Genomic DNA, 27825 nt, shown 5'->3' on the forward strand with positions numbered 1-27825 from the left:
GGGATGAAGTTTATCAAGTGTTGGAACTTCCAGTTAGTATCATTGGTGGCCATTTTGCATTCAGATGTAGGCTTATTTTACATGATCAGTTTAAAGAGTAATCAAGTAAATAAATAGAATCCCGAAATAACGGGCTTGCAACATTCAGGTTAAAAGTGGTTCTGACTCACTTCAAGTAAAAACATTTTTACCAGCATTCCACACATGAACAAAAGAGTGTACAGCAAAGTGGTGTTCACCAAACTATTCCACGTTACACAAAGAAATGTTGCAAGAACTAAACTTGGACCCAATCACTGCTTATGAAATGCCTTATTACACAGAAAGCTTTCAAACCAGAGTTAAACACTCCCAAGGGTCAATGTAACGAGGATAATCAAGACACAAGACATTTTTTTTAATTAATTAATATATTTTCTGCATTAAAGTTAACATAGTTTATTCTTTTGTGCCACCCTTTCATTTTTCAGTAAGTATTGATATTGTTATATTCAGACATGAGTAAATTTAAGACTGTCTTTTGCAATAAATATCATAAAATAATAGAGCTTCACATAATAAATATTTTTACAAAAAAAAAAAAGACATTTTCCTTTTCTTTTTTTTCTAAAGCCAGATCACTCTTATGGATTTGAGCATACAATTTACAAAACAAAAACAAGGGAAAAAATGCCACAATGTGTGTGAATGATGAGTGGGGAAGGGGGAGAAGCATATCCAACAGAATACTATGAGATGGATGTGCTTTCCACAATGCAACTCGAGCACAGAAACCCAGCTAGCCATGGTCTGAGTGGGGTAGCAACTGGGAATTCTAACAATCCTGGTTTGCTATGAACACGTGGTAACAGCTACATATCGCCTAGCTAGATAGTCCTTCACAGATTTGGTAAGAGGCTGCTCTCACTTGAAGCTTACAGCACCAGGTAAACACTGCCTAGCTAACAGAACATTATTTCTAAAAGAGTGTTAATGAGTAGCTGAAGAGAGACAAAAAAACAACAACCATTGAAGACAAAAACTGGTCTGTAAAAACATGGTCCTGTTGCAAAAAGGAAGGGGGAAAAAAGAAGAATTGAGTGGTTTTCATATTCCGTGCTTTACTCCTATCAGGAGAAAAGGAAGTGGGTGGGAGGTGCTTACAATGTTTGATAAACATCAATAGTAATAGTGACTATTATGGTCATCATCATTATTATTGTCAAAACCACACAGGGGAACGACTGCCCGCCCCTCTACCCACACACACACATACAGGATCAGGAAGGCTTTTCCTGGGCCTGGTGGGACCAGCGCTCCAGTTTGCAATAGACAGTGTTGGAGTTCTTGCAGCGGCAGCCAGGCCTGTTGACTTGGTCGTAGCAGCCCTGGCACGCCTTTAGGCACCCCTTGACGGGCGGGTAGCACAGCAAACAGGGGAACAGTACCGACAGTAATCCCATGCAGAGGAAGCGTGAGCAGCAGTGGGAGCGGGACAGCGAGCAGGGGTGGTCGGCGCACGAGTCCCCCTCGTCGTCGTTGGAACAGTGGTAGAAGATGCCCTTGACCAGGCACATGCACGTGCCATGCTCCAGGGCGCTCTCCGCCGAGCACAGGCACTGGCCGTTGCAGGCCAGGCACGAGGGCAGGGTCCTTGGGGCTGTGCAGTCTCCGCACTTGCACTTCCCGCAGCATTCGCAGATGAACTGGTGGCCAGAGGCCATGTCCCCTTTCCCTGAGGGCTTGAGCGGTGCCTCCAGTGGCGGCAGCGGGTGCAAGCCCTGCTGGGAGGCTAACAGCGCCTTGGGCTGAGTCCGAACAGGCTGAGCACGCTCGGCTCTGTGGTGGTGCTGGTGGAGGGCCACCATCCCTGGTCTAGAGGGAGGCGAGCGGGCCAGGAGTCCCTGCTCAGAGGATACACTGCTGTTGCTCCCTGAGCTAGCCGCACTGCCTGTACTGGTGGAGCGATTAAGGCCCGGGGCCCTGGCGCTACACTGCTGGCCCCCGGCTACTACCACTACCCCACCGTGGTGGCCCTGCCCTATCGGCCGGTGCTCGCAGTTGTTGTTCACATTGACGAGGATCACCTCGTGAGTCCTCTCCTGCTGCTTGTCGGGCCTGGGCGCCATGCGCGGTGCAGGGGGCCTCCGGACCACCGAGGGCCCTTCTGTGTACTCGTTGCTGGAGCGGATGGCCTTGATTTGGTCCAGGGAAAGGATGGCGGCATGTTGGAGCTCCCGCTCGTAATCCGACCTCTGCCGGTCCTCCAGGGAAGGCTGCTGAATAACCACTAATGAACCGCCAGGGCCATGTTGACTTTGGAGCGCCATCTGGGGTGATCACCACTTCCGACATTCACCATGGACTTGGCATGCATCGGAAAACCTGCAAGGGACAGCAAGAGAGACACAGGAAAGGGCTATCAGTAAAGACAAGGATGTCATTTGCAAATGAGAAATATAGGGTGGTAGAGTTTTGGAAAACTGTTCCTTTATCATTTTAGATTCAACTTTTGATTGGAAAAGCTAAATAGCTGAAAAGGTAGAACCATCAATAGATCCTTGGATGGTCTCAATTTATAGATCAAACATTGTTCATTGATGATCAAATTTCATCAAAGTTATAAAATTATAAAACGGGTTAAGAGCACAGTCTATTGAGAGCAGTATGCTATTGTGTGTTTACATTCCGATTTTAGTATTAGCAGACGCTATTTATCCAGTTAGTCAATTAATCTTAAAATAGCTAGGTTAGACAACCACATCAGTCGTAATACGTACATTATTCTTCAAATAAGTTAAGTTATCAGCAAAGTCAGTGCTAGTAGGAAAAGACAAGTGCAGTCAATATTTTTAACTAATTAAGAACATGTTCACATAGCCCTACTAGTTTTTTATGCAAGCCGTGGGGGGGGAAAGTGGACTATTAATGAGACTTTTCATACCTTCCTCAATATGCACACATCCAAACTTAGTACAAATAGGCTACTTCCCGTCCTCGTTTACATTTGCATGACTGGTTAACATTTAAATGTGCCAAGGCGACGGAACGAGGCCACGACCCAATAGGACAAAATTAGCTGCCTCGCGTATTATTCGATTACTAAACGATTACTAGACGGTTAGAAGGAAATGTGGTGACAAAACTAAAGTCACGACAGAACCCGACAATAGTGTCAACTTTATGTCCATATAATTTCAAGCACATTTGACAACTGAATTAAAGCCAATACCATTACTGGTTTAAAATATCAACAGCTTCTGGAATTAACCGTAGTAGGTCTGGCTATAAAGTCAGTCGAATCTCTTGAAACTGTAACGCAAACGGGACCCTACTCAATAGGCATAAACACATTTTGTCAGTCTAATCAACATGACGCAAGCATACAAACAAGTTTAAAAACCGATACAATTTGCAGATAGGCATATGCGCGAAGACAGCTTGCTTATAAGCAGAGCCCTATAATTGATTGACTTCATGAAACCCCACAGTAGCTTACACGGAGCACAGTAACTAGGTTTAGCCAGTAGATAGACGGGCGGCCAAATTATTGTATTGTAAAAGGACAAATACACCGACAGTCCTAGTGTAGGCTACTTCAAATATGTCTATGCCCTAGGGTTTAGTTGACCGAGAGACGTCCCATGTGATAGAAACCACAGAGGATCAAATCAACGGATCTAGAGATGAATAGAAAAACAAGGGGGAAAACGCTTATGAATGAAAACTAGGCTACCGTGGGGGTGGGGTGTTTGTTTGCGCGTCGGAGTGATCGCTCTCCCCTCTGAACCAAACTATGAACGTTTTGATTCCTTTCGAGAGTCGAATGGTCTGTGTTAAATAGGCATTCCGAGTAGAGGACACAAGCAAGCATGTACAATATGAAGCGAACTCTCCACAGATGCAAGCACCAGATGATGCGTGTGCCCAAGCCCATCTATCTCGACATATACTAACAAAAAGCATAGTCCATGCAACTGGCAACAATGTTTCCAGAGCTGGAGTTCTGAAGCCTATGCGTATATTAGCCTACTTAACCGAGGAAGATTAATTGTGAAATGTTCGTTGTATCCAGTCTACATTTTAGCAACAAAGAATCTATGAATAAACCAGACATTTCCAACATGTTTCATTGAGGGGAGATACGCACCCATCTGTAACCATCCATAACGTCGAATCCATCAACCAATATACCAAAACTCCATCCAAGGAAATAGTCCAAGCTTATTTTAATTAGCTCTTAAAATTCGTAACGACGGCTTTAAATCCAAATACGGATGTTGTATCTTCTTTCGTTATTCCTTCTCAAAATATGGTGCCTTACACCAATGTGCTCCAGAAACGGTAAATCAACGGTTCTTTATGGAATAGGTACCAAATAGCCTAAAAGTTGCGCACTTGAGAACGATCTGGTCAGACAACACTGTTTATTAGTCCTAGAGCAGAATAACAATTGCAGGGAAAAGCTTTAGGATTCTTAAAAGCACAATAATTCACGATTTGAAGACAAATAATTGTATATCCAATGGCTTTCAGTCTTCTAATTCTGCTTGGAGAATAGTAAAAGTAGGTTTTTGTTGTGCGGAATGCTCAAAAGCAAGCGCTAGTCGAAGACGTGCTCTCATCAACACTGCAGGACTGTCGAGCACTGAATGAATGAGAATGTAGGGCTCAGTGTTTGCTCGACAAGCCAACTCCCATTGGCCATTCACGCCACTGAAAAAGGATACATCGCATCCGCTCTTAATTCATTGGGCAGATGTGTAAGGCCGGGCGATAGAGATGTGTGCAGCAGTTAAGGTGGAACGGTTTACAATAGCCGATAAACTCATTTCCGTTCTTGTGGTTGCAAACTATTGAACAGTGGCAACAAAATGATCCCTTTTGAATCGATAACGTTGTTTTATTTGATGCATTTCACGGTATCTCACCATTCCATTTACGTTTGGCAGAGTTAGAAATACACAAATGCGCATAAAACTCTAGGCAGAAAATAATGTAGCCTAAGTATGTAATACTGTTGGCCTACAGTCTATATCTAAAATACCATAATAAAATGGCCGATATAGAAAATGAAATGGAAATCCCTCCACTACTCATTTGTTTATTTTCCCAGTGGCTCAGTAAACTTAACTTCGGAGCCCCCTTAAGAAAAAGGCACCCCACAAGCAAGGGGAAAGATTCCCCCCACCCACCGCCTCCCCTCTGTTCTTGACTGTCTGGTTTGATTGGTGTCGCGGATGCGCTACATCCGGATCCACGAGAAAAGGAAGTTCAATACAGAGTCAATTTACCCTCTTCAAATGGAAAAATCAATAGATGAATGACCTCAATACAATCTCGGGTCAGCAAATTCTGCAAAACTTCTACATTTAACGGACTGATAAATGCATCTGTAGGCTTATATGTCTCTGGTGTTTGGGTGGATATATATACAAGAACAAAAATAGTTTGGAAGCTTAATTAAGGCTTGATGATAAAACAATTCCTGCTGGATTCCCAAACGACAGATGGGAACCTCTTCATAGTTGTCAGAAGTGCGGAGAGAAGTCAGACATTTTACGGTGACCCTACAGCAATTAGCAGATTTCCATGGATGCAATGATTAATATACCATCCGTGCTTGTTTTCACCCTGGATATATCCAATAAGCAAATGGAAAGTGCACATTATTAAAGATGAATGCAAACGTTTCCTTCAAACTTCTCACGCCATTCAATAATCTGTGCTGCGTTATATATAACTCCTGCTTTGAAAATAGCCTAAGAAAGACCCTTGGTTAAATGAATTGATGTTGGCTATGTTTCTGCATTGTAATCTTTTTTTTTACCATGCCTAATATAATCGAATATAATCGATTTGTCTTATGAAGATAACATTTTAAAAAGCATTAACAAGCATATAGAGAAACAATTAATTTATTACATTGTAGCCTAATATTGCTTTTCAGGTAGAACAGGTTTCTAAACAACACTTTTGTAGAGAATTGTGCCTTAAGATTAGTTATTTAGGGAGACTAACAATTAGGCCTACTGAGCACATTCAGAAGTAGCCTATTGATTAAATCACATGGGCTATTCTGGTCTATTATTTCTCGCTATTCACTGATGTCCATTGGGAAACCCTTGCGACTCCAGTGGATAACTGCATTTATGGTAAACATTTGCAGTCGGTCCGCAAAGAGTCTCGCAGCGTTGGCATTTTTCCACTGTGACGTCAGAAAAAACTCAAGCCGCGTTGCTGTTGATAGTTGATATACGACTGGACGAGAGAGTCTGGAACGCGAGGCTTCACGGCGTTTTCAAAGTGTCTCCCCATGAAGAGCTGTGCTTTCATGTCCTCTTGCAGAGCCAGCAGGGCAGCCTCTCTGCATACTGCCGCTATCTGCGACAGATACAGATAGGACTGTCAGACAGCCAGATCTCGACCACCTTACATTATGTCAGCAGGCTGTGGTGAGTAGGTCAACAATGAACCTCTATAAAAAGCAGTGGTGGAAAAAGTACTCAATTGTTTTACTTGAGTAAAAGTAAATATACCTTAATAGAAAATTACTCAAGTAAAAGTGAAAGTCACCGAGCAAAATACAACTTGAAAATTGTCTAAAAGTGTCTGGTTTAAAATGTACTGAAGTACAGTGGTGGGAACAGTACTCAATTGTCATACTTGAGTAAAAGTAAAAAAGTACAAGTAATGCTATACATCAAATTCCTTATCTTAAGCAAACCAGATGCCAAAATGTTCTTGTTTATTTATTTTATTTATGGACAGACAGAGGCACTCGCCCAGACTCAGACGTCATTTACAAACGCAGTAGTTGTGTTTAGTGAGTCTGCCAGATCAGAGGCAGTAGGGATGACAACGCATTATATTGATAGGTCTGTGTATTGGTCCATATTACTGTCCTGTCTGAGCATTCAAAACTATGTAACAAGTACTTTTGGGTGTCAGGGAAAATGTATGGGAGTAAATGTAGATATTTTCTTTGGGAATGCAGTGGAGTAAAATCCAATCAAATGTTATTGGTCCATACAGGTTTAGCAGATGTTATTGCAGGTGTAGCGAAATGCTTGTGTTCCTAGCTCCAACAGTGCAGTAATATCTAACCATACACAAAAATACACACTCATTTAAAAGTATAAGAATGGAATTAGGATAAATTTAAATATTAGGATGAGCAATGTCAGAGTCTGAAGTACAGTTGAAGTCGGAAGTTTACATACACTTAGGTTGGAGTCATTAAAACTCGTTTTTCAACCACTCCACAAATTTCTTGTTAAAGTTTTGGCAAGTCGGTTAGGACATCTACTGTGTGCATGGCACAAACAATTTTTCCAACAATTGTTTACAGACAGATTATTTAACTTATAATTCACTGCATCACAATTCCAGTGGGTCAGAAGTTTACATATACTAAGTTGACTGTGCCTTTAAACAGCTTGGAAAATTCCAGAAAATGATGTCATGGCTTTAGAAGCTTCTGATAGGCTAATTGACATAATTTGAGTCAATTGGAGGTGTACCTGTGGATGTATTTCAAGGCCTACCTTCGAACTCAGTGTCTCTTTGCTTGACATCATGGGAAAATCAAAAGAAATCAGCCAAGACCTCAGAATAAAAATTGTAGACCTCCACAAGTCTGGTTCATCCTTGGGAGCAATTTCCACACGCCTGAAGGTACCACGTTCATCTGTACAAACAATAGTACGCAAGTATAAACACGATGGGACCACGCAGACGTCATAACGCTCAGGAAGAACGCGTGTTCTGTCTTCTAGAGATTAACGTACTTTGGTGCGAAAAGTGCAAATCAATCCCAGAACATCAGCAAAGGACCTTGTAAAGATGCTGGAGGAAACAGGTACAAAAGTATCTATATCCACAGTAAAACGAGTCCTATATCGATATAACTTGAAAGGCCGCTCAGCAAGGAAGAAGCCACTGCTCCAAAACCACCATAAAAAAAGCCAGACTACGGTTTGCAACTGCACATGGGGACAAAGATCGTACTTTTTGGAGAAATGTCCTCTGGTCTGATGAAACAAAAATAGAACTGTTTCTCCATAATGTCCATCGTTATGTTTGGAGGACAAGGGAGCCTTGCAAGCCGAAGAACACCATCCCAATCGTGAAGCACGGGGGTGGCAGCAACATGTTGTGGGGGTGCTTTGCTGCAGGAGGGACTGGTGCACTTCACAAAATAGATGGCTTCATGACGAAGGAAAATTATGTTTATATATTGAAGCAAAATCTCAAGACATCAGTCAGGAAGTTAAAGCTTGGTCGCAAATGGGTCTTCCAAATGGACAATGACCCCAAGCATACTTCTAAAGTTGTGGCAAAATGGCTTAAGGTAACAAAGTCAAGGTATTGGAGTGGCCATCACAAAGCCCTGACCTCAATCCAATAGAAAATATGTGGGCAGAACTGAAAAAGCGTGTGGGAGCAAGGAGGTCTACAAACTTCTGACCTACTGTGAATGTTATGAAATAAATAAAAGCTGAAATAAATCATTCTCTCTACTATTATTCTGACATTTCACATTCTTAAAATAAAGTGGTGATCCTAACTGACCTAAGACAGGGCATTTTTACTTGGATTAAATGTCAGGAATTGTGAAAAACTGAGTTTAAATGTATTTGGCTAAGGTATATGTAAACTTCCGACTTCAACTGTATATGTATATGTGTATGTGTGTGTGATGGGATATATAGACATTATGGACAGTATGTGGATAGAATGTGTAGTATATCTGAGGAATCGTATATGTACAGCCATAGTTGAATATGATCGACTTGACTAGAATACAGTCTACACATATGAAATGGGTAAAACAATATGTAAACATTATTAAAGTGACCAGTGGATGATAGCGGGGTGAACAGGCTGTGGCTCAGGTGGCTGAGGTCCTTGATGATCTTCTATGCCTTCCTGTGACACCGGGTGCTGTAGATGTCCTGAAGGGCAGGCAGTGTGCTCCCGGTGTTGTGTTGGGCTGACCGCACCACCCTCTGGAGAGTCCTGTGGTTGCGGATGATGCAGTCGCCGTACCAGGCGGTGATATAGACTGACAGGATGCTCTCAATGGTGCATTTGTAAAAGTTTGTGAGGGTCTTAGGGGCCAAGCCAAATTTCTTCAGCCTCCTGAGTTTGAAGAGGCGCTGTTGCACCTTCTTCACCACACTGTCTGTGTGGGTGGACCATTTCAGTTGTGTACGCTAAGGAACTTGAAGCTTTTCACCTGTGGATGGAGGCGTGCTCCCTCTGCTGTCTCCCTTTGCTGTCTCCCTCTGCTGTCTCCCTCTGCTCTCCTCTGCTGTCTCCCGAAGTCCACGATCAGCTCCTTCGTTTTGTTGACGTTGAGGGAAAAGTAAAAGCTGTCAAAAATATAAATAGTAAAGTACAAATGCCCCCCCAAAACTACTTAAGTAGTACTTCAAAGTATTTTTACTTAAGTACTTTACATCACTGACAAAGAGGTTGACCCCATCATTACCATTGGAACAAAATATGGATATTTAGAGATTAATTGACAAATTTGTAACAGTTTGTATTGAGTCAAGTATAATACTACACAATAAATAGTATAATACATACAGCCTATAGTTATTACAAGGTTATATACACACGCACACACACACACACACAGTAGAAAAAAGTATCTGATTTGGATAACACACACAACAGATCATTATGTTGAATGAATTCAGATTGCACATTTGATTTCAAGGGAAATTAATGACACCACTTGTGAGGGCCATGCATTCTGTTTAATCTCAACCAACATACAGTATTCCAATCCTGCACTTCCATCCTTTGCAGTCACAGCAGTTGACATTTTTACATTGCTTAGGGTTCAGGTCATTCCGTGGCGTGACCTGACGGTGCATATCCTGCAAATCTCAACACACAGGGCTATCAGTCACTGGAAAATACAGATTGGTTCAGTTGGAGATTTTAGGGGGGCGGATTGCATAAGTCGCCGTCGGCAAGTCGTGCCTTAGAACAGAATGATAGTTCTGGAGGAGGTGGTGACATGGCTGAGAAAAAGGCGTCTGGCGTTCATCAGCCATCGCTGGCCAATCTCCCCCAAAAGTTGCTGGGCCGTAGGCATGTCACTGTTGCATAATTCAGGGGGAAATTGTAAAACAGGGTCTGCTGACACCGCCACCTCCCGTCACACCAGGGGAACCCACAAGGCCTCAATGTGTTTGGAAAACGAGATCTATATAGGGAAATCTCAATGGGGGTGAGTTAGTGCTGGGTTGGAATAAAAGCCTGCGCAGACTGTGGCCCTCCAGGACCGGAGATGCCCATCCCGCTTCTAAACCAAGGCCCACACGCCGTCCTGGTCTACTCCACAAATCATCTGGGCCCATATTCATAAAGGCTCCCAGAGTATGCATGGTGATCTAGGATCAGTGTTTGCCTTTTAGATCACCATTAATACAATTGTATGGACAGGGGGGACCTGATCCTAGATCAGCACTCCTACTCTGCGGGAGCTGCGAATGTATTACATTTATTTTAAGGTGACCTCACAAATTCCCTTGGCATATTTACATGACATAACATATGCCATTTAGCAGACACTTTTATCTTTATTTTAAGGTGACCTCACAAATTCCCTTGGCATATTTACATGACATAACATATGCCATTTAGCAGACGCTTTTATCTAAAGCGGCTTACAGTCATGCGTGCATACATTTACTTATGGGTGGTCCCAGGAATCGAACCCACTAGCCTCCCGTTACAACTGCAATGCTCTACCAACTGAGCTACAAAGGACTATATTTCTCCCTATTCCAAGAAGGGCACAGAACAAATGTGTACCCTACAATTAAGGAGTCTAGGAGGCAAAAAATATATATTCCTGGAAGGAATAACCACCTTATTGCAATGGGAAGGTCAAAGGGGGAGAAAATAACAATGGTGGTTCCTTTTGAGCTCATCCATTGCCAGACATTACCAGGTAATGGTAGGCGAAAGGTACAGATCTCAGATCCTAAATCCTAATATTTTAACCATTATGGAGAAAATAGAGTTAAATGTTTTTTTATAAAAACCTTGAAGGAGGGTTTGGTTGCAACGGCCAACTAGAAAAAATTACATAATTGTAGCGAAAGAGAATTCGTACCAAAATAACTCCATAACTGCTTAACCACTTCGCCTGTATACATGTGTGTGTGTGTGTGTGTGTGTGTGTGTAAGAGAGAGTACTGTAAGAGTGTTTCTGCTTGTTTTGACAGATTAGTTGTAGTACCAGAATCCACCAGGGCAATTACCCATCAGTATCCATTTTGGCTGCCAGCCGACCACTCAGATGACTCACTAAAGATCTGTTTCTGCACTGTTGGCCTATTTTTGCTAGATCAACTTCACAGTTGAGTAGAAAGAGAAGCCAATTCTTAAGTCGCACATAGAGACACATTTAATCTCTCCTGAGAGGTTTAACAGAATTAACCCAAATGTTACAGTAGCTAGTACTTCCTATCATACAATAAGGAGTGACAGGACATATTTGGCGGGGATGGGATGGTTGGAAATCTGACAACAGGAAGAGGAGTTTAAGATGAGTATGTACAAGGAGGTATGTAGGTTGTGTAAGGCAGGGATGGCTTGGCTAAGGCAGGTGCTAGGCAGATGTTAGAAAGTAAGCTATTTCTTAGTTCGGGGCCAGCCGAACAACATGATTCAGACACTGTAAACAGAGGCCAGGGATAATTGTCTTTGAGGGTTTCCTATCGTTCAAATAATTGAACTTGTTGTCAGTGGTCATGTGAAACAATGAAGGCATGTAACACAGGCCTCAATTAAGGAGAGAGAATGTTGAAAGAGAGAGAGGGGAAGTGTGGGGGGGTGGTGCATGTAACTTCAACAACATGATTGAGGGAAGTTTCCATGCAACAAGTACCCACAAGAACACACAATCGACTTCGATTTCTTTATTTACTTTGTTCCAACGTAAGGGACATGTTAAGGGCCTCAAGTCTCAATCTCATGACTCAACATCAAATGATTTGGTTGTTTACACCCGGTTGCCCCCCTAGTTCGACAAACCAAAAGAGCTGCTCCTAAGTACAGTGCCTTCAGAAAGTATTCGAAACCCCTTGACTTTTTCCACATTTTGCTGTGTTACAAAGTGGGATTAAAATGTATTTCATTATCATTTTTTGTCAACGATCTACACAAAATACTCTGTAATGTCTAACATTTGTAAAACATTTATGAAATATAAAACGAGTATTCAATCAATCTATACTGGACAATAAGTGTTCAATCCGCTGAGTCAATACATGTTAGAATCACCTTTGGCAGCGATTACAGCTGTGAGTATTTCTGGGTAAGTCTCTAAGAGCTTTCCACACCTGGATTGTGCAACATTTTCCCATTACTCTTTTCAAAATTCTTCAAGCTCTGTCAAATTGGTTGTTGATCATTGCTAGACAACCATTTTCAAGGTCTTGGCATAGAATTTCAAGCAGCTTTAAGTCAAAACAGTAACTCGGCCACTCGGGAACATTCACTGTCTTCTTGGTAAGCAACTCCAGTATAGATTCGGCCTTGTGTTTTAGGTTATTGTCCTGCTGAAAGGCGAATTAATACTACAGTGTCTGGTGGAAAGCAGACCGAACCAGGTTTTCCTCTAGGATTTTGCCTGTATTTAGCTCCATAACGTTTATTTTTTATCCTGAAAAACTCCACAGTCCTTAACGATTACAAGCATTACATGATGCAGCCACCACTAAGCTTACAAATATGGAGAGTGGTACAATACTGTGTTGTATTGGATTTTTAAGAGTGTTGGGCCAGTAACCAAAAGGTTGCATGTTCAAATCCCCAAACCAAGTAGGTGAAAAAATATGTCTATGTGCCTTGAGCATGGCACTTGAGCCTAATTGCTCCTGTAAATCGCTCTGGATAAGAGTGTCTGCTAAATTACAAAAAGGTAAAATCATGATGTAAATAAATGTCCTAAATTTGGAGACTTAACTGTTTCTTAAATTGTTTTTTTATGACCACTTCTGTAGAATCACTGATATAACACTTGCAGACTGACATATTCTTCTTTCTCATTTAGGAGGGGTCTTTATACAGTACGCTGCTGAATACACCAGTGTTTTTTGTGTGTTTACCTTGCGCGATTCGAAAAGCCACAAAGGAAAACAGGTTAAGTAAAAGGCAGTTTGTTTGGAAACGTGAAGGCATTCCAGGCCCCGAGCCAACACAACTCCCTAAAGCTGGGCCCCCTGCTTGAGAGAGAGAGGGGCGAAAAAACTGCAAATGCACAGAAATGAAATGAAGGGGGCCGTCGCTGTGGCAGCCCAGGCTAAATTATGGATCAAGGGTTTTATTGCAATGCAGACTTTATCTTTCATTCTCTTCATAAATTATGTCAGCAATCACTTAAATATATGGAGGGACTAAACTGATGCATTGCAACAGCCATTAGCTGGAGATGTGGGCAAGTAGTTTGGAGACCTGGCTGCCTGGCAGTGCAGCAACAGTCATCATAAAGTTAAACTAAATGAAGAAAACAGCAGTGTTTCACTTTGCAGAGGTGTAAAGCTCAGATTTATGGCAACTTAGAACCAGTTCTATCAAAAACGTCAACTGTAAAGAGTATTTGATACAGAGTAAGCCCAGGCATTAGTTTTAAATCTAGCTTAAAAAATGTATCTGTCCAATCACAAGTTCTTGTTCACCATTTAATCATAAGCTAAATATACACTTTCTGTAACATGTTACAGAAACATGTTCTGTGACATGTTAATATCACTTTCACAGAATCTGGGTTTCCATACACATATTCATTTCTGATTAAAGTTTTTTTTTTTGAGTAGCCGTGGCCTCACAACACACACCTTATGAATGCAACACATACACACTCTCAGCAGCCATGTTTGAATACCACCCATAAAGCTCTTCTCCTTGTGTAGTGTTCCAGAGCTTCCCTGTCAGTCAAAGTGGTGAAATAAGATGTCATTAGAGCAGCCTAGCCCACAGTGATCTACACTGGACAACTGATAGACACACAATTGCCTGTCTGAACTCCGACCACATCCTTGTTTCCACTGGTTCCGCTGCATTTTTCGTTGCTCCCAAAACTCCAGCTTAAATGGCAGAGGGCTAAGCTTGGTCTTTCCAGCCCAGTGCGGCGAGAGAGGCCCTCGGTACTGTTGTGAGGAGCTGTTTAACGCCATGACATGAGCACTGGCACGTGCACAGACATTTTCCTTCCGGGCTTGGGGCTTTTCTTGCTTCCCATGCTCGGAGTCAATAGAGGGCCACAACACGAGCCCCGGAAACTTCAGTGGCCTCTGGACATGCTCCTGTAACCGCTTCTCTCCTCCACTGGCTGTTGCCTGTGTGTGCTGTGCCCATCCCATTCCCTGCCTTGTAATGGAAGTCACACCTGCCTAACACTCAATACACACTCACAGACCTTCAGACCCTCCCCCAGGACACACACACACACTACAGTTTATTCACTGGGATTCTGTCTGTTCCTATACATATAAATGTATCTTCACATATTCTCATATTTGTCAAGTGTCAGTTGAACGACAAACTCTCTCTTTTTCTCTCCGTAACATTCAATAACATTCTATTTTCCATTTTAGTTTCAGTCAATAAGTGTGCTCAAAAATGTTTTCAAGATCGGATGAAAAAGTTAGCAATTGCGGTAGCTAACTGGCAGCGCATACCAACGGGCTCAAGCCAAATCCACCTAGTATGCCGTCGCTTCCTACTTCAACAAAGCCGCTCAGTCGCAGTATCAAAAAGCCTTAATGAGGGACTTGTTGGGTGGCTACCTGCTCCTGCCGCAGATCAACGAGCCCAGACGGGGTGTTTACTATCAATCCTTCCCTGTGTCCTTAGCAGCAGCCTACATCCAGTCTGCCCACACAAACGGCTACATTTACAGGAACAGCGCTGGGCTAAGCCCCCTGGCACTCTGCATTACGCCAACACCAGCCCCACGCAGGGGTACGCACATACACACGCACACACACATACACACACACTTTGCCTGTGTGCGTCTTCTAATCAGGCTGACATCTAGTGCCAGTGATGATATTGGCTCTTGAAGACGTTCTTAGGCCAACACCAAAAATATTGACTCCCCGTTCTAAGAAAATATAGGCCCCACTGCATCCGACTTTAAATACTATAGAAATCAAACGGCCCGAGCACCAACCAGAAATAAAATGTTTCATCCTCCAAGAAGGCAAAGAGGAAGTGTCTGCAGTAACAGCAGACTGCCAAGAGAAATAAGGCCTGACCACAGCCCCATGTGAAACCTATTTAAGATGACAAGGCAAGAGGGGGGCAGCTGGTTAAGTTGAGGATAGGGGGGAGGAGAACGGCGGGGAGTGTGTGTGTGTTGGGGAGTTTTGAAGTCATGTGGGGTAATGGAAACATCACACATGACCATAAAGAGAATCGGTAGAGCCTCTTGGCATGCAGTGATTGAGTCAAGGAATTCAGGCATGCAGTGATTGAGTCAAGGAATTCAGATTCCATTAAAAACATGGCTGAAAAATGGGACGTGTGCTCGTTTCACCTGTGCGTGCTAACATTACCAAGACAAGACGGTGTTAGTTTCTCTCTATCGCCCCCCAGAGTAACTTTCAAATCAGTGGTAACTGGGCTTCTGTGGACCACCTTAAGAACAACCGTGCTTATCCAGAACCGATACAAACGCCGTCATAGCTAACCCATGATGCGGACCAATCAGTTGAGATGACGAAACTCTGTCAGAAGGTTCACCCCCCTCCTCACCTCCCTGCTGTTTTGGAAAGGTCCGTGTGGGATAGCACCTGTGTCGCGACTCTGGGATGAGGCAGCCGTGGCATGTTAGAGGGAAAACAGGGCCTCGCTTTTAAAGGGCATATTTGTCCTCGCCCGTTAATCAGGCGAATGAAAGCGGCACATTCTTCCCAGCCCTGGGAAGGAAGAGATGGCATATTTACTAAACATGCCCGCACTGGAGCAACCAGTGTGTGTGTGTGTGTGTGTATTCCCGTGCACTACTCTGCCCCAGAGTGTGTGTGAGTGTGTGCTCATATGTATGTACAGTCATGCTCACAAGGTAAGCAAGGTTCAGGACATCTATGCCCCTCCTCTATTCTAAAATTGCTTTAAATTGTATGGGCAACATCGGTACGTGTCTACTACCAATGTGTGGCACAAACCTCAGGAAGATGCACCGGAGTCACGGAAACCTTGATATTGGTTGACATTGGTTGTGGTTTTGTCTAGGAATAGGGGGAATGGTGCAATCCCAATATATACACACCTAATTTGTAAACAAAGTGCCAAGGGAACCCTCCCCCCAAACAGTGGGCTACTGGTTTACAGTTGCACCATACATACATCCATATAGCAAGAGTTCAAGGTGGAGAGGGAAATGACGCCGCAAGACAAAGGAGTGGCCAATCTACAGTCGTTTGCAAGGTGTTAAACGAGAGACTGGCCTTCCTGTTTGGCTCCTTGTTTAACAAAAGGGCCCTCAGTGCAGTGTTTAACTGCATACCCCTGTCCTGAATGACCCTGTGGGCCCCCAAAACAGGTATACCTCCTCCTGACAGCAGCCTATGGTGCCTAAGGCCAGGGTAAGGAGAGGAAGATCCGGGAGCCAACCCTATAACCTTATTTACTAGTTCCTGGAGTTCTTTATTGCTGGTTCTCTTTCCTTTTTTTCTCTCTTTCTCTTTCTCTCTCTCTTTTCTCCTCTTCCAGCCAAAGGGTCCTAGGATGTTTTTTCACTGGTTCCTTAATGCTAGGGGAGTAGACCTCCATCTCTCTCCCTCTCGCTCACCCTCCCTCCCTCCTGCCTCTACTCCAAGCCAAGAGAAACACTACAATGGGTACACATGAGTGGTTCATATTTCCCAGGAAAAATTCAATTTGCTCCACACGTGTACTTGGACAGAGACCACAGCAAGGTCTTTATATGGGGCGGCTGGTAGCCTAGTGGTTAGAGCATTGGACTAGTAACCGAAAGGTTGCAAGATTGAATCCCAGGGAAGACAAGGTAAAAATCTGTAATTCTGCCCCTGAACAAGGCAGTTAACCCACTGTTCCTAGGCCGTCATTGAAAATAAGAATTTGTTCTTAACTTACTTGCCTAGTTAAATAAAGGTTAAATAAAATATATAAATGGAAAAAGGGAGAGCTGGAAGTCTTTCCTTTTCATACATCTCCCATTTTGACAGCCAAGACTCTGAAATGCTTCTGACTTGAAAAGGATAAAGAAAAGTTTATGAGGAGAATTAGTGAGGTAAATTCCTTCCAGAGACAATTAGTGAGATAAACGGCTATTCCTTCCAGAGACAATTAGTGAGGTGTTTAAACGGCTATTCCTTCAAGAGACAATTGGTGAGGTAAATGGCTATTCTATAAAAACAATAGTGGCTCACTATGGCAAAATTATACTGTTCATTTAAAACAAGCTCACAGATTTACAGCTCTCACCTATATTTTGGCCTCGAACAACCACAACATTTGCCTGATGTAGGCCAGACGTACACTTGCGTCATTGATTCTTAACATTGAATCTTACTGTTATTCAAATAGCAACAGCTGTGTTGATGCATTTTTGCTGGGTGTCCTAGGTGATAACACTCTTTGCAACAACAAATATGGGGTCATAAATCTTTGGCGGGGAACAGGGCCAGAGGAACAACCACAACAGGTCTTAAAAGGAAGCCATTTGTCTTCCTGCTCAGAGAAAAAGAACATGGTGGTTTTGTGCTTTTCTTCCTCCCCCTCCATATCATCTCAATGTTATTTCAAATACTTTCACCTACAGATTGAAAGAGTATACGAGGCCTTTTGATATTTCGGAGCCAAACATTGGTTTTGCTTGGCTGGTTATGTTAAGCAATCTTTACATTTAGTCTGAATACAACACATGGAGGTGGATATTTTGACAGCAGGGGATCTCTTGGAGAAATTAACTTCCATATACATGAAATCCATTTAATCAAGCACAATGAAGCCTTAAATGATGTCCCCACAATGCACCTCTCCCCATTTACAAGTAAACTAAGTTTCCAGGGTCCTTTTTGACGGGCGTCCTCTCCATGACACCCTGTGAAACCCTCCGCAGGCTAACAGTGAAAACAATGTTGACTGCTAGTAAAGACGCCTGCTCTATGAAAGCTAATGGGCCAACAGGTTTCCACCGGGCTGGAGGAGCTGGCCTCTCTCTGACTCGGAACCTGTGATGGGGTACATAAATCCTCAGGTCCTTCCTGTCAGGGCTTGATCATAAAAAAAAGAGACGAGTCACCCTTCCCTCTACACTAGCAGCAAACCCTATTTATGACAACACAATGCAACTACGGTATCCAATGTTACTTCGTTGGATGGCTGAAGGTGGGTGGGGGAGGCAAGAGCAGTGGTGATAGACAGGGGTGGTGGGGTGTAAACTTGCGGAAACCAGATGTCACTCGGGGCAGGAACCTGCTGGGTGGGAGTGGAAGCTTCTGGCTCGGAGATGACACAACTGCGGCTCCCCTGAACAAGTCTCAATTCCTACAAATGCAATTAAAATCAGTGCTGCAGATAGACAGACCGACCGCCGTGACTGAGGAGTCATCTGACCCCAGACCTACCAGTCTGTCACTCTCCCAATCCATTCAACCCTAAGCATTTCAAGAGACTAGGGATGAAACAGGGACTTAGGCAACACTTTACATTCATTTAATGACACTGTTGCAACTTAATTAGCCAAAATCATATTCTCTCCTCACAAAGTCTGATAACTAATGTGAGACTCACTGTTAAGTAATGTCCATGCTCATTTACTCAAGGGTTCCTTTCTAGTACTTCAGTTGGCAGAGAGAGAGAGAGAGAGAGAGAGAGAGAGAGAGAGAGAGAGAGAGAGAGAGAGAGAGAGAGAGAGAGAGAGAGAGAGAGAGAGAGAGAGAGAGAGAGAGAGAGAGAGAGATCTGACTCGGCAGACCGGCCTCCAATTTCAATAAGAGCCTGGACGATTTACGAGGGCTCCTCATCGAGCTTGCTCCCTGGAAGCGTGGGCTTGATACACGACCGATGCCCATCCACCATGGCACGCCTCACCGCCTTCTGCAGAAACGCAGCCATGCCAAGATAAATACCCCCGCTCAGCAGCCTTTCAGACAGACGCATAGCACTCCAGCAGACTTTAATGACCGGGCCACGCCAGGAGTATTCACATACCCTCAGGAGAGCTATAATACAGTGTCGTATAGACTAGATGTCTTTAAGCACTCCATTCCACCTATACATCCCACCTTATGGCCACCAAGAGACACTGGACCACAATAGCTATTTACAAGCTGTTTCAACCAATTGCTATATCTTACTGTGTATATATGACTGTTTATCGGGGTTAGTTATAAGTTGGAGCCTTGAGGGGCATGAAAATGGCTTCGGAATATCCCCTGACATACAGGTACTACAAAAGCCCTGGAAACAACTAAGTGTGTATCACTCACAGACCAGGAGCAGCACATATTTCTTTTTTTTATGGGTTACAGAGAGTGAACGGCAACAGAGATAGCAAACGTTCCACTGGTAGGTGAAAGCTCTATCCCACACACCCCGATGTAAAAGGAGTCGGTTTCCAGCGCAGACCTTCTCCAGGCCTGCTCTAAGCTGCTTTTGGGTGGGGGAGTTATGGAAGGAAGGAGGGAGGGAGGAAGGGAGGGAGGAGGTAGGGAGGGAGGTAGGGTGGGAGGAGGGAGGTAGGTAGGGTGGGAGGTAGAGTGGGAGGAGGGAGAGAGGGAGGGAGATAGGTAGGGAGGGAGGTAGGGAGGTAGGTAGGGAGGGGGTAAATGTTTTCACAATATAAGACACAACGGATCTCTACAAATCCCCAAAAGGTCATGTAGACAAGCAAATTCCTCGAAACTTATTTTCCTCTGATCAGATCTCCCTGAGAAAAGCCAGAGAGAAGTTAGTGGCTGAAAGGTCAGACACAGTATTGACAAATCCTCTTCATAAAACCCATGCAGCCTTGCAGCCCTATTTTCTAGCCCCTGAAGGCTGTAAAGTGTCATCATTAAACCACCAAAATCATGAAAAATGTCTCCCCACATAGGGCTTGTCAGGGCTTCAACCGCACCGCGCTGTTTCTCTGTCAAGACAACGTGATTCACATCCCAGCCCAACGCCAAGAGACAAGTTTGTCACACAATGGAGTGTTTGTGCACCCGCTGTGAGTCCCCCGGCCATGAGATCACGAGGGCTTTGACATAGCACAGACATTATACTGACACAGCGGAAGGCGAATAACATCTCCTTGCAAACGCTGGCCACCTCTCTTGTATGTCCTGTAACGATTAAAAGGTGGGTTTAAGACCACAACAATGAGGAGAGAGAGAGAGCTGAGAGAGAGAGAATCACACTATGCAAGAACTATACAGACTTACGGGCAATTTTCTTTACCAAATTGAAAAACAATACATGCATTTTGAAACCAAAACAGAAAAGGAGAAAATCCAGTATCTATTGGGAGAAAAACCCCTTTGTGCCATATTAGCCTCAAAATATGTAGCTTCCTGCCACAACCATAGGGACACCCATAGGGACACCCATAGGGACAGCCATAGGGACAGCCATAGGGACAGCCAGTGGAACGACCAACCAGAACAATAACATTGCTGCCTGTGTCTTTCTCACTATTTCTTACTGTAGTGTCCTGTTAATTGTTACTACTCATTGAGTATTATTATTGTTCCTATTATTATCTATCTGCGTCATCATTGATTTGATAGAGAGCTGAGAGAGAGAGAGAGAGCTGAGAGAGAGACACAGCTGAGAGAGAGAGAGAGCTGAGAGATATTTTTATATTTTATTTTCAATATTTTATTTTCCATGTTGAACTTGACTTTCCAGGTCTCCGCATTGAGATAGCCGATCCTTCTTTTGACTGTCCGGGTTTTGCCAGGGTGGCCAATCGTGAATCCCGTAGCATGCTTTCGATCAATCTCACTTGAAGGAATGAATTCAGTCTGGACTCAATTGCTCAATCATTTGGTTACACCTTGTTATCCAATAAAAACCATGTTGCAGCCAACTATGACCAAATGGTAAAGTTTTTCCTGGACTTTATTTTAAAATTTTCAATACTAATCACAATGGGTTAAACCCTAACTTGAGATCTGCATATGTGACCTGATTCAGGAAACTAGGCGTATGCCACAAGTCACGTCTTCACGGGAGAGCTATTTGAACGTAAAACATATATTTTTATCAAAATGCATTTTTTGGCAGAAATGCCTTCTCGAACATGTGAACTTTCATGTGCCTTAATATCAAACTTGTATGCCATCTGTAAATAGTAATACAATTATTAAATTATGAGCCTAGTTGGTTTAGCCACAGAAAAAGTGAGCAACCTTCCCGCTAGCCATGATTGGCTGAGATAATGAGTGGGCTGGACATGCCGAGAGATGAGTTTGGATTGGTCTACCATATAGCACACGACTGTCTATTGGAGCTGGTCAGTATGTTTAGGTAATCGTATTGAACGTGTCTTTAAAAAATGTTTTTATCGCGTAGTAAAACCGCATAAATCTAATGTCAAGTTAAAGTGTACTGTTAGCTAGCTAACGTTAGCTGGCTGGCGCGCTAGCTAACGCTATGTGTATGTTCTCCACTTTCTGGAGGAACGAGTTTTGAAATCAGTTGAATTCGAGTATGATAGCTAAGGAGATGGAGAAAATACCAGTCTGGATTACATTGTCAAACTAAGGCAACCATGCATTGCATCAGACAGGAGACGCTGTAGCTTCCTCCGGTAACCACACAACTGTTCCTTGATTTTAACTGGCGGTTTTATTCTGTAGTTTTAGTCAGAATTATCACTTCCCGTGAGAACTATAAAGTAAATGAAAATACAGTCGCAGCACACTCTTACAACTTTTTTGTCTTGTGAGTGACTTATTAGCTTGATATAACTCTGAAGTGCTTACATACATAAAAACAGTTTAGCCGGATATGTAGTATCAGATTAAATACATGAATAAAGGAAAAATACCTCATTGGCTTCTAATTACAGAAGGGAGGATATCCAAAACTTCACGCTTCTTATTCCTGGCATGAATTCACGCTTCATCCTTAATTATTATTACGTTACCATCCTAACATACACGCTTCAACCGTTACAAACTACACCCGACGACACGAAAAATCTAGCTAACACAGTGTTGGATTGCCTTCACTCCAGAAGTGTGTTGCTACGATAATAATCCCTATTACAACAGTTCTTAGCCATGTAGTTCCGCTTGTCTTACCATTTTTCCCGCATAGCGAACACGTAAACAATTCAAACAAAAAACAACGACATAGACTGACAGGTGTAACGATTTTCTTCTTCTTCCGGTGAGGAATATGAAGGATCGGACCAAAATGCAGCGTGGTAAGTGCCCATGTTAAATTTATTAACTGAACACGGGAAAAAGACAAAAATAACAAAGTGAATGACAACAAAAATCGAAACAGTCCTGAATGGTGAAACAAACACAAAAACAGGAAACAACTACCCACAAACACAGGTGGGAACAGGCTACCTAAGTATGGTTCTCAATCAGAGACAACGATTGACAGCTGCCTCTGATTGGGAACCATACTAGGCTAAACACAGAAATACAACACATAGAACAAATAGAATATAGAACATAGAATGCCCACCCCAACTCACTGACCAAACCAAAATAAAGACATAAAAAAGGAACAAAGGTCAGAACGTGACACAGGTTAATTGTCAGTTACAGACGCGTCCAACCATGATGTATACTGGTAAGATTTTCAGATATTAGCTAATGTTATGTGTATGATCTTATTCTTCGTATCTCAGACACATTTGCTTGACTAGTTATAGCCATAGAACCTGGTTGGTTAGCTACCTGCAGATTCAAGAGTTGTGATTATAGTCCATTGTTTAACGAGCTAGCTACATGTGTTAACAAAAGACTCCACTCTAATACCATTTTTCCCGCATAGCGAACAAGTAAACAATTCAATCAAAAAACAACAACATAGACTGACAGGTTAATTGTTAGTTACAGACACGTCTAATCATGATGTAGACTGGTAAGATTTTCAGATATTACACTTTTCTAATTTTGACAAAGTATTTTCATTTCAAGTTAAAGTGTACTGTTAGCTAGCTAGCTAATGTTAGCTGGCTGGCTCGCTAACTAATGTTACGTCTTGCATTGGGATTCATTGTTTACCTAGCTAGCTATCTAGCTACATTTCTTAACAAAAGACTCTCGTCTTAGTGTGCCAGAGCGCAGAATAACTGATGCATTTTTGAACGCTCAACACCCGTTGAATATGTCTGGTGTCAGTAAACGTCGGCAACAAAGCGTAATTCAATTGTTGCCAGCAGCACAGTTACAGTCATCAACGCTCTGGATAACATGAAAAAAGCCTAACCAGCTCTGCTACGGCGAGTAAAATGGTCAGAGTGGGGTGTTCTCTCATTATGTGTCTGGAAGTAGCTAGCCAATGTCAGCCAGTTAGCTTGGGTGCTTGACTGTAGTTGTGAGGTCAGAGCTTTTGGAACAACCCTACTTATTGGACAGAGCGTCCAGTGTGCACTCTTAACGGGAAACCACAGATAAAGCTATAGGGCGAGTAATGTTCAGTGAGCTGTTCTCTCTCTCTTAGATGTCTGGAAGTAGCTGGCAAGTTAGTACAGAACGGTTGGATCAACCCTTAAAGAGTTGGGTGGGGCTAAGGCTTAAGAGGGTGTGAACAATGCTGAATGGGTGTAGACAAAGAAGGGCTCTCCAATAGTAGTACCAAAACATTGAAAGACGGTTTTCTCAAAAGTGAGTTTACAAGTTAATCAACTTTCAAAGCAGAATTACTTTCCTATTGTTTCCTTAAATGCAGTGTATGATATGTAATTTTGTAGCTCCAAGTCTCTACTTTTATCCAATGTAAAAAAACAGAACTTAAAATGTTGCTACATGAGACCAAATCCAGGTGGTGAGTCACATATTTGTAATGCAGATTTTTGTGCAAACCGTGCATTGATGCCAATGGGAGATTAGCCCGCAAAATTCAATTACACTCCAGGATCTCACATTAGGATTAAAATCAACATGTGTATTAAATCCTACATATTCTATGTATTCTACCCTAAAATTATTATTATAGTCTACGTGTTGTTGCAACCATAATCACTACGGTTTGTCCCACCTCTACTCTGGAGTACTTTTCTGTCGGAGTTACCGGTTCATCTAGATACACGTCCTGGTCCACTGGCATGCTGCGGAGCTGCAGTGTGAAGATCTCCTGTTGTGTGGTGCCATCCAGTCGACTAGGCCCCATCAGAGCCTGGGAAACGGGAAACAGAAGAAAGGGGGATGGGCTGTTAGTCATGTCTGTGTGTTTGTCTCTGCTGCTCTGTGACAAACATCCCCTCAAAGATATAGTCTTCATCAATGAATCAATCAATCAATCAATCAATACATCTTTCCACCTATCCTTCTCTCATACCCCTTCCCTCCTTCTCTCTTGTTAGGAACCTGAGACTAGAAACGTTTCATGCATTAATTGCAGATGGGGTAAACTGGCCCTGAAGCAAGGCCTGATTTACACGATTTACCTCAGTTCATATCAAGTGTGAAAATTATTATTCCAAATGGAGGCCATGTGCTATCTCAGGACAATATTCAATCAAAGTCCACACCATACTCTGGTTTCCAAGATATAGCAAAACCACACTGGATGAATGAATGCACAATTGAACTATTGTTTACCATGTGAAACAGAAAGAATTTCAACTGAATATCCGTTCTAACACGTTGTCTTGCAGTAGAGGTACTGTAAGAATACTCTATTGTATTCTCTCAGAGAAAGAAAGGGTGACCTGTTGTCCTACTCTGAACTAGTTGATTAGGATGGCACGTAGTCCCTCAATATTGATTTTTGGACAGGATGTAAACATGGTTACTAAACACAACAGTATCATCAGGGTCAAACAGAATAGCCTCCCTCACCACAACACTAATGAATCCCTTCCTTGATGTCATAAAGGGACGGTTGGCTGCCCAGCACAGGCAGACAGAAAGGCCGGCAGAGGTGAAATTCATGTCTGACCTTCTGGTAAGCAGCGGCCTAGCCCGTCGCCTTTCAACATTTTGTTTACATCCCCTGCTGAAACGCTCTGGATATGCGAAGGACTTTCAAGCCCAGAGATTTGTACATATATGAACATATTTGCCAATGGAAAGAAATCGACCTATGCTGGTATCCTGAGTAACCACAACAGTCTGGATAACAAAATAATGATGTATCACGAGAGGATATATATTTTTTTGGGGGGGTCATCCAGATTCTTCTGCTTGGTGCTGCCCTGCTATGAGCTAACAAAGTGAGTAGGAGGACATGCTCGCAGGGGGACGGAGTAGCTTGACAACATGTGCCTGGAACAAAAACACGAGAGGCTCTCTCTTCTTTGTCATCACACTTCCCATGAGGGGGGCAGAGGAGCGGGGCCTGTGGTTGTTTGTCGCCGGAGTGCGTATTCCGCTCCACTGTGGACGTGCCAGGGACACTTCCTGAGTTTCTCTCCCTGGAAGTATGTGGCGGCCGCATGCCAGCGCAAACTTGCCGACCCCTCACACACACACACACACACACACACACACACACACACACACACACACACACACACACACACACACACACACACACACACACACACACACACACACACACACACACACACAACTTGCAGGGCCTCCGGAATACAACTACACTAACAGGACAAACCAGGAAGAACCGAGAGCGTAGCTCAACATGAGATCCATTTACGTTTGTTAACACTAGATGTTGCTCAAAACGAATTATCTGGGTATTTCCTACAAGCAAAGTTGCAAACTTTCTTTACTATAAAAACACACACATACACATTCCCAGACGTACAAAAAGCTGCACATGCAAGCTCCCAAGTATCCAGGCGCTCACACAAACAGATCCACTTTGGGCTTTGAGACAACTAAACTCATTTGACTGTCCTGGAGGCAAAGAACCATATTTTTTTCTGATCCTCTCAGCGAGAGCAGAGGGCCCTTCCATCACTTAACAAGATACACTTCCTGTTTTCAAGGATCCTGGGGGGAGGGGAGGGGCGGAACCCCAAAAGGCAAATACTTGGCTTGGCATGTCGGGCAGGCGTTGACGGGCTCTTTCGTAACACCATTGTTCTACCTGAAGCCTTAGATTGATGGCAGAAAGACAGGGAGGGAGGGGGAGAGAAGGAGGGATGAAGGGAGGTATAAAAACAGCTGGAGCCGAGGACACTGACAATATCCACTATAACCTCCTGCTGACATCTCTCAAACGTTTAGAAAACGTCACCGAACAGAAACACCGCTGTTATTGGGGAATCAGGTTCCTATATTCAAGTTATGAGGTTATAACAGCAGTCTAAATTGCTCTCAGGAGTAAACTATTGCGAGAAACTCACACTGATCACGAAGTTTTGTATCTCAACACGTTACATCTATGCGTGTTTTTCAAATTTAGACAAAGAATCAGGATAGAGTATAGTGATACAGTACATCAGTCCGCCTGATCAAAACAGGGTGAGAAAAAAGCTTAATCCGCTCTCCGCCAGCCAAGTTACACTGCCGATAACAGCAGTAATCATTCCAGGCATAGCGATCCTCCTCGAGAAGTGATTATGCTCCAATGACAGACGACTTCCTATCTCCGAAGGCCAGTACCACTCTGTAACCGGATAAAAATGCTGGGAATCAAAGCCTTAGAATGTTTCTTTATACATACTTGGACGCATTCAATCAATTCTGCTTTCAACTACATTTTTTCACGGTCATTGTGTACAAAATACACCATCGCACACAAGGCTCTAATTCTGAAGACTGGAGGTGTAGGATTATACCTGTGCGGAGTAAACATGGTGTTCTGGTCAATACTAAATGCATTCTGAAAATGTATTTGTTTAAAACTGTGTGTGTAAATACTACAAAGTGAGTTAGAAGGAAGAGTGCACATCAAATCACAGTCACAAAAAGAAGACCATACAAGAGTTCACACATAATTCAGTAGGCCTATATGCCATCCAATGCAAGAATCAAACTCTAAATCCTGGTGTAACAAGCACCATGCTCCAACTATCAGAACCACACCATGCTCCAACTATCAGAACAACACCATGCTCCAACTGTCCGAACCACACTATGCTCCAACTATCAGAACCATGCCATGCTCCATTTATCAGAACCACACCATGCTCCAACTATCAGAACCACACCATGCTCCAACTGTCCGAACCACACTATGCTCCAACTATCAGAACCATGCCATGCTCCATTTATCAGAACCACACCATTCTCCAACTATCAGAACCACACCATGCTCCAACTGTCCGAACCACACTATGCTCCAACTATCAGAACCATGCCATGCTCCATTTATCAGAACCACACCATGCTCCAACTATCAGAACCACACCATGCTCCAACTGTCCGAACCACACTATGCTCCAACTATCAGAACCATGCCATGCTCCATTTATCAGAACCACACCATTCTCCAACTATCAGAACCACACCATGCTCCAACTATCAGAACCACACCATGCTCCATTTATCAGAACCACACCATTCTCCAACTATCAGAACCACACCATGCTCCAACTATCAGAACCATGCCATGCTCCATTTATCAGAACCACACCATGCTCCAACTATCAGAACCACACCATGCTCCAACTGTCCGAACCACACCATGCTCCAACTATAAGAACTATACCATGCTCCAACTATAAGAACTATACCATTTTCCAACTATCATAACTATACC

General features: G+C 43.1%; 1 protein-coding gene and 1 long non-coding RNA gene across 3 annotated transcripts; both read right to left on the reverse strand.

The window, feature by feature from the left end:
* Positions 1-295: 295 nt before the first annotated feature.
* LOC139574402 (protein sprouty homolog 1-like) lies at positions 296-4688 on the reverse strand. Of its 2 annotated transcripts, none has more exons than XM_071398938.1 (2): positions 4130-4688; positions 296-2364 (listed from the first exon to the last, which is right to left on the reverse strand). In XM_071398938.1, the coding sequence occupies exon 2, from the start codon at positions 2307-2309 to the stop codon at positions 1260-1262; it is 1050 nt and encodes a 349-aa protein (XP_071255039.1). In that variant the 5' UTR covers positions 2310-2364; positions 4130-4688; the 3' UTR covers positions 296-1259. The 2 variants fall into 2 exon arrangements, with proteins under 2 accessions (XP_071255039.1, XP_071255040.1); XM_071398939.1 differs by lacking the exon at positions 4130-4688 and adding an exon at positions 2924-3469.
* A 4063-nt stretch (positions 4689-8751) lies between these two features.
* LOC139574404 (uncharacterized) lies at positions 8752-24335 on the reverse strand. Its single transcript, XR_011674769.1, has 2 exons — positions 24193-24335; positions 8752-9322 (listed from the first exon to the last, which is right to left on the reverse strand). It is a non-coding gene; the product is annotated as an uncharacterized lncRNA (long non-coding RNA).
* Between the last annotated feature and the right edge of the window lie 3490 nt (positions 24336-27825).

This window comes from Salvelinus alpinus, chromosome 4 (genome assembly GCF_045679555.1).
Source record: "Salvelinus alpinus chromosome 4, SLU_Salpinus.1, whole genome shotgun sequence".
In the NCBI taxonomy this organism is placed as follows: domain Eukaryota; kingdom Metazoa; phylum Chordata; class Actinopteri; order Salmoniformes; family Salmonidae; genus Salvelinus; species Salvelinus alpinus.